This window comes from Telopea speciosissima, chromosome 9 (assembly GCF_018873765.1).
Source record: "Telopea speciosissima isolate NSW1024214 ecotype Mountain lineage chromosome 9, Tspe_v1, whole genome shotgun sequence".
NCBI lineage: Eukaryota > Viridiplantae > Streptophyta > Magnoliopsida > Proteales > Proteaceae > Telopea > Telopea speciosissima.
The window spans coordinates 47899972-47914954 of NC_057924.1; the positions used below are offsets into that span (position 1 = coordinate 47899972).

At 41.3% G+C, this 14983-nt stretch overlaps 1 protein-coding gene across 1 annotated transcript; it reads left to right on the forward strand.

The window, feature by feature from the left end:
- The first annotated feature begins 14351 nt into the window (after positions 1–14351).
- Positions 14352–14729, forward strand: LOC122638986 (uncharacterized mitochondrial protein AtMg00810-like). Its single transcript, XM_043831833.1, has one exon. The coding sequence runs from the start codon at positions 14352–14354 to the stop codon at positions 14727–14729; it is 378 nt and encodes a 125-aa protein (XP_043687768.1).
- The last annotated feature ends 254 nt before the right edge of the window (positions 14730–14983 follow it).

Genomic DNA, 14983 nt, shown 5'->3' on the forward strand with positions numbered 1-14983 from the left:
TGGAGGGTGCATGTCCTTGGAAAAATTCCCAGTTTGTGGGAACTAAATGGTTAGCATGTCTGGGGTGAGCTAACCCAGGTTGCCCAAGTACTAGAACTCTTGACTGATGGTGGGTACACAAATTACGACTAGATTTGTCAAACCTGCTGATACACAAGGTATCATGTCATTGTACGTGACAAATTTATTCAAGGTACGTCTCTCTCACTTCAAATGGGTCTGATTTTTTTGTGTTTAAATTGAGTCCAGTTTTCCTGGATGTGGTCTTTTTGCCATGGAAAAAGTCAAACAGGGTAAAAATTTTGTGAACAAATAGACCCTAAGGCCCCCATGCTATATGTCAATGCCTGGACATACAATGAAGGTTATCTCATTAGTAAATGATTAAATTTGGATCTGTAATTTTACACCTGGCCAATCCAAACTATTTCCTATTATCCAACGGTCAGAATTGCCAAATCACCATCCCACATGTAAAATTAGCCTTTCTCGTCCAGTAAACTTTCAAGACATGCTAGTCCAGTTATACTTTTGCCGTTAAGTGGAAAAATAATAATAACCACACTTCTCATTTTGTTAGGACTCCGTAGGCATATACAAATATCCAAGAGAGTCTCCTTCTATCTTAAAATTTTGAGACAAAAAGGTCCCAAAACTAAGTTGACCTATGTCATATCTTTTATATTCTTTTCCTTTTCATATCGAAAAGTATCAATTTTTAGGGGGAAAATATTCTCACATATCGTAGGATTTTTTTTTTCAACACATTTTTTTTGCAATGTGGACAAGATGATTTGGTAGTCTCCTGTTGCATAAGTAGTAAATCTCCTAGGTATGTTGTGTGTCAATTTTGGTGGTCCACTCAACCGTACTACCCACCATATATAGAGCTTATTCCCTTAATCTTTCATTTTCAAAAGTTCCATCTTTTCTCATACAAGTTTTCATAGTATTATAATGACAAATGCAAAAGTTTGATAATGTGGAATTTAATATATGGTCAGGTGATGATATGAACAAAATGTCCAACAAATTCAAGTGTTATACTAATTGCCAATTGGCACTTAAACTTTGTGTAGAATGCCCGCCCAACTTTTAAAATTTTCACTAATGTCCCTACCTCAACATGTCCACTGAAGTGGATGCTTGATGTTGTGGCACCATAAGTGATGTTAAATTGGATAACCTAGTTTTTGGGACCTTATGCTCTAAAAATTTGAGACGGGAGAAAGATCATCTTGAAATATTTGGTTGGACTGAAAAGTCGTAAAAATATGAGCAGTGGACTTGTCAGTTCTTTTCCCAGTAATTTTTTATTGGCTTGAAGATGTAATTTACAGGTAGTCTTCTCTATGTTTTTGTGTGTGTTTATGTCATGTGTTGTGATGACTGATGACCTATAGATTTTTTAGTTTTTATTTTCAATTTTTGTGGCCTATATTTGTGTGATATACTTCTAATTTTTTGCCCCTTTTTTTGTTGTTGTTGTTAAGGCTCCATTTACTCTGTAAAATTTTGGCTTTTTGGCCCTCTGTTTTTCTGTTTTTTAACTCTAATAAATTCTACTTTCCTCATTTTCCACTAATTTTCTCAACAGAAAGGAGTCCTGTTTGTTGGCCTTCTATGGTTATTACTTAAGAACATCAGATCCTTGAAAGGTTTTGATTTGGAAAAGGGCAAGTAGGAGAGAGCAGTAAGTGCAAAGCTTCTGGGTGAGCTGACCTTCCTTTGAACGGCTGCTCAAGTGGCAAGTGCCCTTCCCAAAAGACTCCCTACACAGATTAGTCCAAGGTGTAGCTTGCAAGTCAATCAAAGTTTTGTCAAAGGTATGGACTTTTTTCCAGACCTTAACAAATCCAATTTTCAATTTATATCTAGTTTACATGGTTTGCCTCCTATTCATGCACAGGTTCCTCAATAAAATCCCTATTTATGGATTAATCCTTTAGCATAAAAGTTTTAGTTCATTATAGGTCCTGCTCATGTTGGACTGAATAAGGAGACCTAGAGCAAAGGCTAAACGGTTTGACAAACCTACTTCATAAACCAAACTTCTATATGGAACAAATCAAATTTCAGCAAGACATGGGTTCATTTTGCATGGCTCTAGATCCATAAAGAATCTTGCATCTCATGCTTTAGCTCCTTGATTTGTTTTTGTTGTAATATGGGTACAAGGGTGTTGGATTGTATGGGCTAGAATACCGTGGGGGCATTCTGGACATTTTCTTCTTTTATTATGTTTCTTTTTGTATGTGGATTTTAGTCCCACATTGCTTATTGTAATTTTGTTCTATGTTTTCATTATTATAAATAGATGGATTGGGGTGATCATAATCATTCAAGCATTCATACTCTAATTCTAATCTGTTAATATGGTATTAGAGAAGATTTTGAATTAGGGACACCCCCTCTCGATCTTCCATTCTCGATTTCAGCCTCCTCTTTCTTTCGTTCTTTAGTTCTTCCCTCTCCTTTCCCCTTGTTCTTCATTCTCCCCTATTAGGGCAGCACTGATGAGGTGATCAATAGATCTAGTGGCTGCCCTCCATTACCTCATTCTATGATCAAGTTTTTTGATCGATAGGGACAATTCCACCTCCAGTTGCCTGCGATATTTGAAGATTCAGTTTTTTTTGGATTGCTTTCACTCCCTTCCAAGGAACCAATCTACCAAGGTTCGAAAACTCGGGTCTTGGAGCCATCTTGGCCCAGCCAAAAACCGAGTTGGGCCGAGATCTCACCGAGATCTTGGCGAGTTTGTGCACTTTTTTTTTTTCCAGACTCGGAAGCCCATCTCGGTGGGTTTTAGACCTCTTTTGGGTCTGAAAGTTGGTATTCAGCCTATTTTAAGCCATTTAAACAAAATGGCACTATCAGCTTTTGCAAAAACAAAGTTGAAATAGGAGTTTCAGTTAGTGGGAAAGCAGGACAGACACACACTTATGCTAGAAACCAGGACAGACACATGACAAATAGACTTATTTATGCCTAATATCATTTAAGTAAATGCTTTTGTATTTGTATTTCATTTACTTAAGATATTATTCTTAAATAAGCAAATACCCCCCTATTTGAATCCCAATAAAAATAGTTAAAAAATAAAATTCTAAAAGAAAAAAAAGTCAACCCCCCAGTTCAAGAACAAAAACTGGATATTCGGCGGTAGGTGCAATTTTCAACCTTCTAATGCTGGGGTTTTTCTCAAATCTAAAAATTCCATAAATCTTATTATGGTAAAACATTGCTAAAAACCAAAAGTGCGGTAAAATATTCATTTGTTTTGATGTCCAAAAAACTATTTTCATTCAGAGCGATTTCAACAGCATTTGCGCGCACCGAATTAAGTTTGATCGGTACATAACTCTTTCAATATAAATCAGATTTTAGCAATCTTAGACTTGTTGGAAAGCTTTGTTGACAGCATAAGAAAGTTGAAAATTGCACCTACCGTCGAAATTCCAGTTTTTGTTCTTGAACTGGGGTTTGATTTTTTTCCCTTTTGGAATTTGATTTTTTAACTATTTTTATTGGATTCAAATAGGGGGGTATTTGCTTATTTATGAATAATATCTTAAGTAAAAAGACTTACTTAAATGATATTAGGCATAAATAAGTGTCTGTCTTGTCTGCCTTGGTTCCTGGCATAGATAGGTGTCTGTATACCAAAATTTTCCACCAAGATCTCGAGATCTGACACTCATATAAAGGGCCTAGATGGGCATTTCCTATGTCAAACCGAGATCTCGCCGAGATCCCGAGATCTCTCCGTCGGCGAGAAAGTATACTTTTGGGACTCGTAGGCCATCTCGACTTGGAAAATCAGAAAACCAAGAATCTCAGCGAGATCTCGCCTGCGAGATTTCGGACTATGCAATCTACCTTATTGAAGACTCAAGAACTGCGGCAGTGTTTACTATTCTGGATTAGTTCCTACCTCCAACAGCTTTGAAGATATCCTAGATCGATTATTCTTCCACCAAATTAGGGTTTTTTCAAAACTCTAAGCAATATCGATCTAGGGGTTGCAAGTTTCTGTTGCGGCTGATGTTTGGCAGGGTGATTCAGCATTACTAGAGGACCACTCCATCCCAATTTCAGCCCCATCTACTGTGTTTTTGCCATCCTTCTTCCCTACATCGATTTCAGCATATTCAGGGTTTTTTTCCAAAACCCTGTAAACATCGATCTGAGGATTTACATCCCTGTTGCTGCTGTACTGTGGGATATTTATTGTTGCATTACCAGAGGTCTGTCCTCCATTTTTCAGCCCTTAACTTGAAGGGTTTCTTGGTTTTTTTCATTACAACAGCCCCTCTTTGCGATTTGGGCTTCTCTACGGTCTTCATGGATGACTCAGTGGATTCGACTGCTACTTTTGTTAGTGATGGACAAGGCAAATCAGATTATCATACCTTTCCTCCTAATCCAATCAAGTTGGATGGGTCTAGGTCTGCTTCCTTTGTCATTGCTGGTCGTGGCCTTATTGGCCATGTTAATGGTACTAGTGTAATGCCAACTGAGATTGGGGGTGCTCAAGACAAGTGGCTTGCCAACAATGGGGTTCTTATGTCCTATCTGATCGGTTCTATGACTATGCATCTGCAGCATAATTTTCTTTTCCTTGACACAGCCTCTGAGATTTGGGCTGCTTGCAAAGAAACCTACGGGCAGATTGGAAATGATGCCCAGATATATGAAATCAGGAAGAAGGTCCTTCATGCTAATAAAGGAGAATTGACAGTCGCCAAATACTATGCTACTTTGCACAGCCTTTGGCATCAATTGGACCATTTTTTTAATTTTCATCCAAGTACAGCTGCTGACATTACTTCTTACAAGAAACATGTGAACAAGATCAAGGTGTATGATTTTCTGGCTGGGTTGAATGTGGAGTATGATCAGATTTGGGTTCAGGTGTTGGGTCACACACCTTTTCCCACACTTGAATAGTCCTATGCTTTGGTCTCCTCTGAAGAAAACCGTAGGGCTGCCATGTTGCACCCTCCTATTACTGATAGGTCAGCCCTCGAGACTGTTGCCCCAGCTGCCCTTGCATCTACAGACACTTCTTCTGCTGAGTCTACCACTGGTATTATTGTTTGTGAGCACTGTCACAAACCTTACCACACCAAAGACAAGAGCTAGAAACTTTATGGGAAGCCGGCTGACTTTAAAGCTAAGAGGGCTGCCAAGAAAAAGCTAAAGAACAAAGCAAACCATACTGAGTCTATTACCCCTGCCCCTGCTATTGATACTGGTCTATCCCAGGATGATTTACAGGCATTCCTCCGTGTGCTAAGGACTTCCGCTGCTGCTGCCTCTACTACATCCGCTGCTACTGCCAACTCTTCTTCTCCTTCAGGTTCACACTTTGCCCGGTCAAGTATTCCATTTGGTGGTCACTGTGCTTCTGTAGCTTCCCATCCTTGGATCATAGATTCTGGAGCTACAGACCACATGACCGGTTCCTCTAGACTGTTTCATCGTTATTCTCCCACTTTTGGGAAAGATAAGGTCAAAGTAGGTGATGGTTCCCTTTCTTCTATATCTGGAAAAAGAATCATCAACTGTACTTCCTCTCTTCCGCTGTCCTCTGTGTTACATATTCCTAATTTTACTACTAACCTTCTTTCTATTACTAGTGATCTTAATTGCAAAATAACTTTTTTTCCTTCTCATTGTGTCTTTCAGGATCTGGGCTCGGGGAAGACTATTGGATTGGGTAAAGTACACGGTGGATTGTACTTGCTTGATGATGGTCGCTTCACTCCACCACCATTACCTTCTCCGCTACACTAGAACTCCTTGGCTTCTTCTGAACTTTACCAATGGCACTCTAGGTTAGGTCACCCCCTATTAGGAATTTTAGCACATTTGTTTCCTAGTTTGGTCACCCAACATACTAAGGATGATTTTTTTTTGTGAGGCTTGTGTTCTGGCCAAACAGACATGTTCAAATTATCCAATTTCAAATAAAAGGAGTTCTTCTTGTTTTCAATTGATGCATTCTGATGTTTGGGGCCCTAGTCATAAAACATCTATTTCTGGTCATCGTTGGTTTGTCTCTTTTATTGATTGTTATTCTAGGAACACATGGGTATATCTTTTGCACACAAAAAATAGGTTTTTTCATGTTTTCAGCATTTTCATAAAATGGTCCAAACTCAGTTCCATGCTACTCTTAAAATATTGAGAAGTGATAATGGAACCGAGTATACAGAATCTCAATTTCAAAAATATTTGGTTGATCATGGCATTATTCACCAGACTAGTTGTGTTGATACCATGGTACTAAATCTCGTTTCGTTTCGGTGTTTCGGTCTGACCGAAATTTCCGAGATACCGAAATTTTGTCGAAATCTCTGTCGAAATATGGTATTTTTCTGTGGGTGTAAAATGCAAAAAATGTCCGAGATTTCCGAAATTTTCGGAACGAGATGACCGAAATTACCGAGATTTCCTAAATTTCCGAAACGAGATGACCGAAATTTCCGAAATTTCAAAATATTGCATTTTTTCATTTCGGACTTGCGTTTCGTTTCGGACAGGTCGAGATACTCAAAATATTCGATATCTCGACCGAAATTTCGCGAGTTTTGGTACTATGGTTGATACCCCTGCCCAGAATGGTGTGGCAGAACGGAAAAACAGCCACTTATTAGAGATGGCCAGGGCTTTGATGTTTGCTAGGAATGTCCCATCTCAATATTGGGGAGATGTGGTTCTCACTGTTGCATCAATAGATTACCTTCTCGGGTCCTTGACTCCCATAGCCCATCTAATGTTTTACTGGGGAATTCCTCCTTTATTGTGCCTGCCAAGGTGTTTGGTTGTGTATGTTATGCTAGAGATACCAAATCTTTAGGCAAACTTGAACCTAGGGGGCTCCATTGCATTTTCTTAGGTTATTGTCCAACCCAGAAAGATTATAAGTGTTACCATCTCCCTTCCTGTCGTACTTTGTTGAGTATAGATGTTGTCTTCCATGAGACCCTTTCCTATTATTCATCACCACCTCTTCAGGGGGAGAGTTCTAGTGAAGATGTGCCTTTTGAGATTCCTCCTCTTGAGGTTCCTCTGGCTGCTGCCCAGCCACCCACGACTGCTGCCCAACCACCTTTGGATGCTGCCCAACCTTCTTTAATTGATGCCCAACCTCCTCTGGCTGTTCCCCCCTCATCTGAAGGGAATCCTTTAGAGGGAGAGACCATTAAAAAGAGTATTGTTAATGTTCCTATTCAGGGGGAGCTGACTCCAGTCTAGAGAACTCTGGTGAATTTGAGAAGAGGATTGACAACGTCAACATACTCACCTATAAAAGAGGTAGGACCAACAAAGAGCTGCTTCAATCCACTTTAGCACAATACCCATCCAGCTGCCAGCGCAAGATCCAGATCCTTCCTCTCTTGGTAAGCCCTCTTCTTCGGACCTACCTATTGCTCATTGCAAAGGTACTAGGATTGCACTTTACATCCCATATCTCGTGTTGTTTCTTATAGTTCTTTTTCTCCTTCTTTTCGTGCATTTGTATCTTCTCTTTCTTCTGTTTTGATTCCTAAAAATTGGCAGGAAGCATCTACAGATGGAAAGTGGAAGGCAACAATGTTGGAAGAAATGAGAGCACTACACAAAAATAATACGTGGGATCTTGTGGCTCTTCCTCCAGGGGAAAAACCAGTTGGATGTAAATGGGTCTTTGTGGTTAAACAGAAGGCTAATGGTTCAGTGGATCGATATAAGGCACGTCTGGTTGTAAAAGGGTTCACTCAAACTTATGGAGTTGACTATTAGGAGACCTTTGCACTAGTGGTAAAACTCAACACTGTAAGGATGTTATTATCTTGTGCTGCAAATCTTGGGTGGGATCTTCAGCAGTTAGATGTAAAGAATGCCTTCCTTCATGGGGAGCTTGAGGAGGAGGTATATATGGACATTCCACCAGGCTTCTCTGATGACAGGACCAAGAGAAGGTTCTGTAAATTGAGCGTGCCCTTTATGGGTTAAAGTAGTCACCTAGAGCCTAGTTTGGCAAATTTCACAAGGCTATGATTGCAGCAGGCTATAAGCAGAGCAATGCTGATCACACTTTGTTTATCAGATGAGTTGGTGATAAGGTAACTCTTCTCATAGTCTATGTGGAGGTAATGATGGTGATACTATCAAGAATTTGAAGCTCTTCCTTGGCCGTGAGTTTGAGGTAAAAGATCTTGGACCTCTAAAATATTTTCTAGGGATAGAAGTTGCTCGATCTTCGAAGGGCATCTTTCTTTTTCAAAGAAAATATATCCTTGATCTATTGACTGAGACTGGGCTGCTAGGTTGTCATCATTCAGGTACTCCTATGGAAGCTACTACAAGACTTAAGGAGAAAGTGGGTGAACTTGTTGACAAGGGCTGTTATTAGTGATTAGTGGGCAAACTAATCTGCCTCTCTCACACACGACCTGACATAGCCATTGCTGTAAGTTTGGTGAGCCAGTTTATGCATGATCCCTATTCCTCTCACATGGAGGCAGTCCGTCGTATTTTGCGGTATTTGAAGTCTGCTCCAAGAATAGGAATCCTTCTCTCTCCCAATGGTTACCTGAAGATTGAAGTTTATATGCTCCACTCACAGAAAATTTATCTCTGGCTATTGTTCCTTTGTGGGTGGGAACTTTGTCACATGGCGTAGCAAGAAGCAGAATGTTGTGGCAAGGTCCAGTGCTGAAGTCGAATTTCGTGAGATGGCACAACGAATTTGTGAACTTCTATGGCTTAGAGGATTGTTACAGGATATTGGTGTTGTTGTCCATCTTCCAATGATGTTTTGTTGTGACAATAAAACAGCCATTAGCAGTGCTCATAACCCTGTCCAGCATGATCGTACTAAGTATGTGGAGGTTGATCGACATTTCATTAAGGAGAAGCTCGAAGCCGGGCTTATTTGTGTTCCCTTTGTGAAGTCTGCTGATCAATTAGCTGATGTGTTTACTAAGGGACTAAGTGGCAAAGTGTTTCTTCCTATCTTAGTTAAGTTGGGCATGCATGACATATATGCTTCAACTTGAGGGAGAATGTTGGATTGTGTGGGCTAGAATACCATGGGGGTATTCTGGACATTTTCTTCTTTTATTATGTTTCTTTTTGTATGTGGGTTTTAGTTCCACATTGCTTATTGTAATTTTGTCCTATGTTTTCATTATTATAAATAGATGGCTCGGGTAATCATAATCATCCAAGCATTCATACTCTAATTCTAATCTGTTAACTGATATATTTGTCCATTACGGTTTAGTTGGTGTTACCCTAAGGGTATAACTGTAACTTGTATCTCATAAGTTTTATTATAAATAGAGAGGGCTTGTGTCTCATTGATATAAGTTCAATTCCCCAAATATTTCAACATGATACTAGAGAACGGAGAATAGACTATGGGATTCGAGCCTCTCCACCAATAAAACCCTAGGCTGCACCGCCACCACCCTTCTCGCACCCCTCTCTCTTTCGGCTTTTACCTTCACCACCACCACCGCCACCACACACCACCATAGTTGTCAAGGCGTCGCCTAGATGACACCTTGGCGTCCAGGCACCTTTCTCTCACCTTTACTTTTGGTGTTGCCTTGGTTGCCTAGGCGACGCCTTGTCGCCTTGGTTTTTAGTCCTTTCCATCACCTTGGTTCGCCTACGCACCTTAACAACTATGTACACCACTGCCGGCACCCCTCTCTCTCTCTCTCTCGGTCTTTCGGTACTGCCACCACACACTGCCGCCCTTTACCGCCGTTGGCACCCTCTCTCTCGGCCTCTCCACTTTCGCCTCTCTCTCTCTCACTCTCTCTCTTGGTTTTACTGCCATCCCCACTGCCTTACTCCTTGCGGTTTTCTCTCGGTGGTGACTTCTCTCGCACCAAGGGATCCTTCTACCTCATGACTTAAATCTCCCTTTCCTTTTTTTAGAGATTTTCATTTGGTGATTTTTTGGTTATTGTTTCCCATCTCTTCTTGTGATTAGCAACCATGTCAGATCAGTCAACTGCATCTACTGGACAGGAAGGAGTAGTCCTACAATGTGAATGCGACTTCCCTTCGTTCCCTATGAACTCTGTCAAACTTGATGAGAGTAATTACATGCATAGTTTTCATGGTGTCGCCATGGCGTCCTGGCACTGGAGAAATGGCCATATCGACCTATGCCATGGCGTCTGTTTCCCTAAATCTTCTATTTTAGCCTTGCTCTCACCATTCGGTTACCAGCAGAATTTTGGGCCTATTTCTCTTAGGTCTGGGCGATTCATCCTTCCAAACCTTTGGCCCCTTTCAACATTGAGGCTCCATCGCACATCAAACCTGCACCTCCATTACTACCGTCTGATTTGGTTCAGTTCCATCGATCTCTTTGTTACGAGTTCTTTCAATTAGATTCTTGGTGCCCTTGAGAGAACAGGTTGTGGCGACTCTTGCCAGACGCTTCATATCGATTGGGTTCTTACAAGGAAGGCCCACCTTCGAAATAACTTCCATTTTGCCACTGGGTTATGGTTCCTTCTTTGGCTGAGGAGTCGTGAGGTTGAAGAAGACTGACTTCCTTTGTTTTTTGTTTCTCGATTTCTTTTCTATTAAACCCATTTTCCTTAGTTCCCAACATTACCCTTTTCTTTTACTTTTATTCCTACCATCTATTTAGTTCCCAACATTACCCTTTTCTTTTACTTTTATTCCCACCATCTATTATTTTCCATTTTGTTCCAAGTATACCCTTTACCCATCAAACGTGCTATCCCACTTCCTAGTTTATTTTCTTTATTAAAATTGATTTCCATTAATTACAGTTCTGCCACTCCTCCTTTACAACTTCAGATTAATTATAATTCTACCATTGCTCTTATAAATCTTGATTTATCTACTAGTTTGCCATTCAACTTTGGATTTAATTACAATTCTGCTATGGTCGACATGATCGCCAACGCCATGGCAAGCAATGTGTCGATATATCGACCACACACCTCTCCACCGACTTGGATCGCCGTGACGCCGTGACAACTATGATTATATGATGTGTTCCAGATCTTGCTCTCTTGTTGTGGGTTCCCATGGTCTCTTTGGCCATCTTACTAGGACCTCTGAGAAGCCTACTGCAGCTGGTCCTACTCAGATTAAATGGGAGACTGACGAATGCTTAGTCATGTCATATCCTTGATAGATCCTGCTATTGCACAGGGATATCTCCTTCTTAACTCTGCTATGAACTCTGAAGGAAGATCCACAATATGCTACAAAAGGATCTCTCTTTGTTCCAATATTATTTTGCTATGCGAGGTCTATGGCAGATTTTGGATTTCTATGGGCGATTTACTGTGACTTGTGATACAGATACTCTTGCCTTTCGCAAATGGGAAGAGAAACTTCGGTCTATGATTTTCTGGCTGGCTTGGATATGGAGTTTGATCTAATTAGGGCACATGTTCTCAATCGCGATCCGGTTCCCACTCCTGAGTAGGCCTATGCTATTGTTTCTTCAGACTTCAGAGGACAGTTGCCATTATACTATGGTTCATTCTATGCCCATGGAGCGATCTGCTCTTTACACTAGTACTAGATCTCCTTCTAGTGGAACCTCTTCCTAGGGAATTCTTGCTCGTGGGATTGATACTCCTAGATTTGAGAAACTTCCTGTGAAGTGTGAGTGCTGTGGGAAGGACCGTCACACTAAAGACTGCTGCTAGAAGCTTCATAGACGTCCTCCTCCTCGCGGCTGACACTGGGGACGTTCCAGTGGTGCTGTTGCCAATCACTCTGCTGCTGATGGTGTCTCCACCGAAACACCTCTCTCCTCAAATGAGCTTTACCAACTGCGTCGTTTGATGTGCAGGCTTAAGACTACTTCAACGCCATCTTCCAGTTCCAGTGCTGCTTCTGCTACTATCATACCTCACCCATTTGACCTCATTCCTTCTCTCTCAGTTATTTCTTTCGGTGGCTATTGTGCCTCGGTCGTTTCCATTCCCTGGATAATTGACTCAGGGGCCATTGATCATATGATTGGGCCCATTCCCATTTTTTTCTTTATATTCTCTGTTGTCAAGTAATAGTCGAGTTCGTGTTACTGATGGATCCCTCTCCTCTGCATAATTATTACGGCGGCTAGGAGAATCAAGGCGGTCGAGGGGGTTAAAAAGCAAGGCGACACCAACAAGGCGACAAGGCGTAGGTGACCGAGGCGACAGCAGAAATCATGGCGAGAGCAAGGCGCCTGGACGCCAAGGTGACGCCTTGACAACTATGCTCCTCTATTTCTGGCAAAGGGTCTATTAAATGTTCCTTTACTTTATCACTTTCTTTTGTGTTGCATGCCCCTAATTTTTTTACTAATCTTTTTTCTATTAATAGTCTCAAAAGGGGTTTAAATTGCAAGGTAACTTTTTTTCCTTCCCATTGTATTTTTCAGGACCTGAAAACGGGAAGTACGATTGGTAGTGGTAGGATGGATGGTGGTCTATACTTGCTTGAGAGTTCTTCATCAACTTTGTCCCTGTTGCTTCTCTCCTTGGGTCATCTACATTTGCGTTATTAGAACTCCACAAATTGCATCGTCGGTTAGGTCATCCCTCTTTAGGGACATTATCCAAGTTTTTTCATGATTTATTTAAACAGTGTAATCCAAATGGTTTTATTTGTGATGCTTGTACTTTGGCAAAGTAGACTAGACATACCTATCCTATTTCTGATAATAGAAGTTTAATTCCTTTTAGTGTGGTTCATTCTGATGTGTGGAGCCTTGCCCGATGTTGCTGTGTATGTCTATCTCTGGTTTTCGATGGTTTGTTACTTTCACTGATTGTGTTAGTCGCACCACTTGGATTTATTTGTTCCACCTGAAGAGCGATGTCTTTCACTGTTTTAAGTCCTTCCATAAGATGGTGCAAACCCAACTTGATGCCAAGATCAAGATTCTTTGCATAGATAATGGAAAGGAATACATGGTTGGTGCCTTTCAGTCTTACTTATGTGATCGTGGGGTAATCCACCAGACCAGTTGTGTTGACCACCTGCTCATAATGAGGTTGCTGAGCGTAATCACCATCTCTTAGAAGTGGCTCACCCTCAAAGTTTGCCATGTCTATTCCTCCAAGGTTTTTGGGTGATGCAGTTCTCTTTGCTGCATATCTCATTAATCGTATGCCCTCTCATATGTTAGACTGCTGCTGGCCTCTGGATCTTCTAATGGTTTCATTTGGCTTTACTGTTCCTCCAAAAGTGGTTGGTTGTGTAGCTTTTGCAAGGAATCACCACGTGCATGGCAAGTTTGATCCACAGGGGTTTCGGTGCATATTTCTAGGTTACTCTGCGACACAAAAGGGTTACAAGTGTTATCACTCTCCTTTGCGTAAGATGTTTGTCACCATGGATGTGGTCTTTCAAGAAGCAATCCCTTTTTACTACTCTCCTGCACCTCTTCAGTGGGAGAATACTAATCCGAGGGAAGAGGTGCTTTTCCTGGTTGCTCCTATGGAGCTGCCCATGGTGGAGGAGGATGTAGAAATCGAAGATGGTGTTACAAGGCAGAAGCAACAACCCATTGTTCAAGTGGAACAGCCTCCACTTCAGCCCATGATTCAAGGGGAGCAAGAAAACACTGTTTAGGGGGAGCAGCCTCCACTTCAGCCCATGATTCAAGGGGAGCAGGAAAACGCTGTTCAGGGGGAGCAACCTCCACTTGCTTCTCATCTAAAGGCTTTTGTTCATTCTAAGAAGAAGTAAAACAAAGGGCAAGCTACGAGGACCACCATCTCTCCTAGCCAATCGGCCTTACCGGATTCAAGTTCTACATGTGTTCCCACTTTGTCTGGTAAGTCTCTTCCTTTTAGTTATCCAAATCTAAACTTACCAATTGCTATTCAAAAACCAAAAAGAACCTGTGCCCAACATCCCATTTCTAAAGTTGTATCATATGATTCTCTTTCTCCTTCCTAGCTTTTGTTTCTTCGTTGTCGTCTGTTTCCATTCCTAACACCTGGCAGGAAGCATTGGCTAATTCACGATGGAAAGAGGCAATGAATGAACAGATGAGGGCACTTGAGAAGAATGACACATGGGAATTGGTGTAGCTTCCTTCAGGAAAGAGAGTTATAGATTGTAAATGAGGGTTCATAGTAAAGCACAAAGTTGATTGTTTATGTAGACGACATTGTTATTACTGGGAGCAGTGCTGATGAGATAGCTCACCTAAAGAAATTTCTGGGAACTGAGTTTGAGATCAAAGATCTGGGTTAAGGTATTTCCTGGGAATAGAAGTCTCCCATTCAGCTCAAGGGATTTCCCTCTCCTAACGGAAATATACCCTTGATCTTTTGTTTGATACAAGCATGTTAGGGTGTAAGCCAGTTGAAACCCCTGTTGAGCCTAATTCACATCTTAGGAGTAAAGATGGTGAACCAGTTGATAAGGGCAGCTACCAGTGGTTGGTTGGTAGACTGATTTATTTATCTCACACTAGGCCAGATATAGCCTTTGCTGTTAGTGTGGTCAATCAGTACATGCACGACCCTCATTCATCACATTTAGATGTTATTTATAGAATTTTGAGATACCTGAAGGCTGCTCCTGAGAAAGGTGTTCTCTTCTCATCACACAATCACCTCCGTATTGAGTCATTCACAGATGCAGATTGGGCTGGCTGCCCAGATGATTGGAGATCTACATCTAGGTATTGCACCTTTGTTGGTGGTAACTTGGTCACTTGACGGAGCAAGAAGCAAACAGTAGTGGCTCCGTCTAGTGCGAAAGCCGAGTTTCGAGTCATGGCTCATGGCATTTGTCAACTTCTTTGGCTTCGTGGGTTACTTCGGGATCTTAGAGTCTCTGTTGAAGCACCCATGCACCAATACTCTGATAGCAAATCTGCGATCAGCATTACCCACAATCCAGTTCAGCATGACATAACAAAACATGTGGAGATTGATCGTCACTTTATCAAAGGGAAACTTGAACAAGGTCT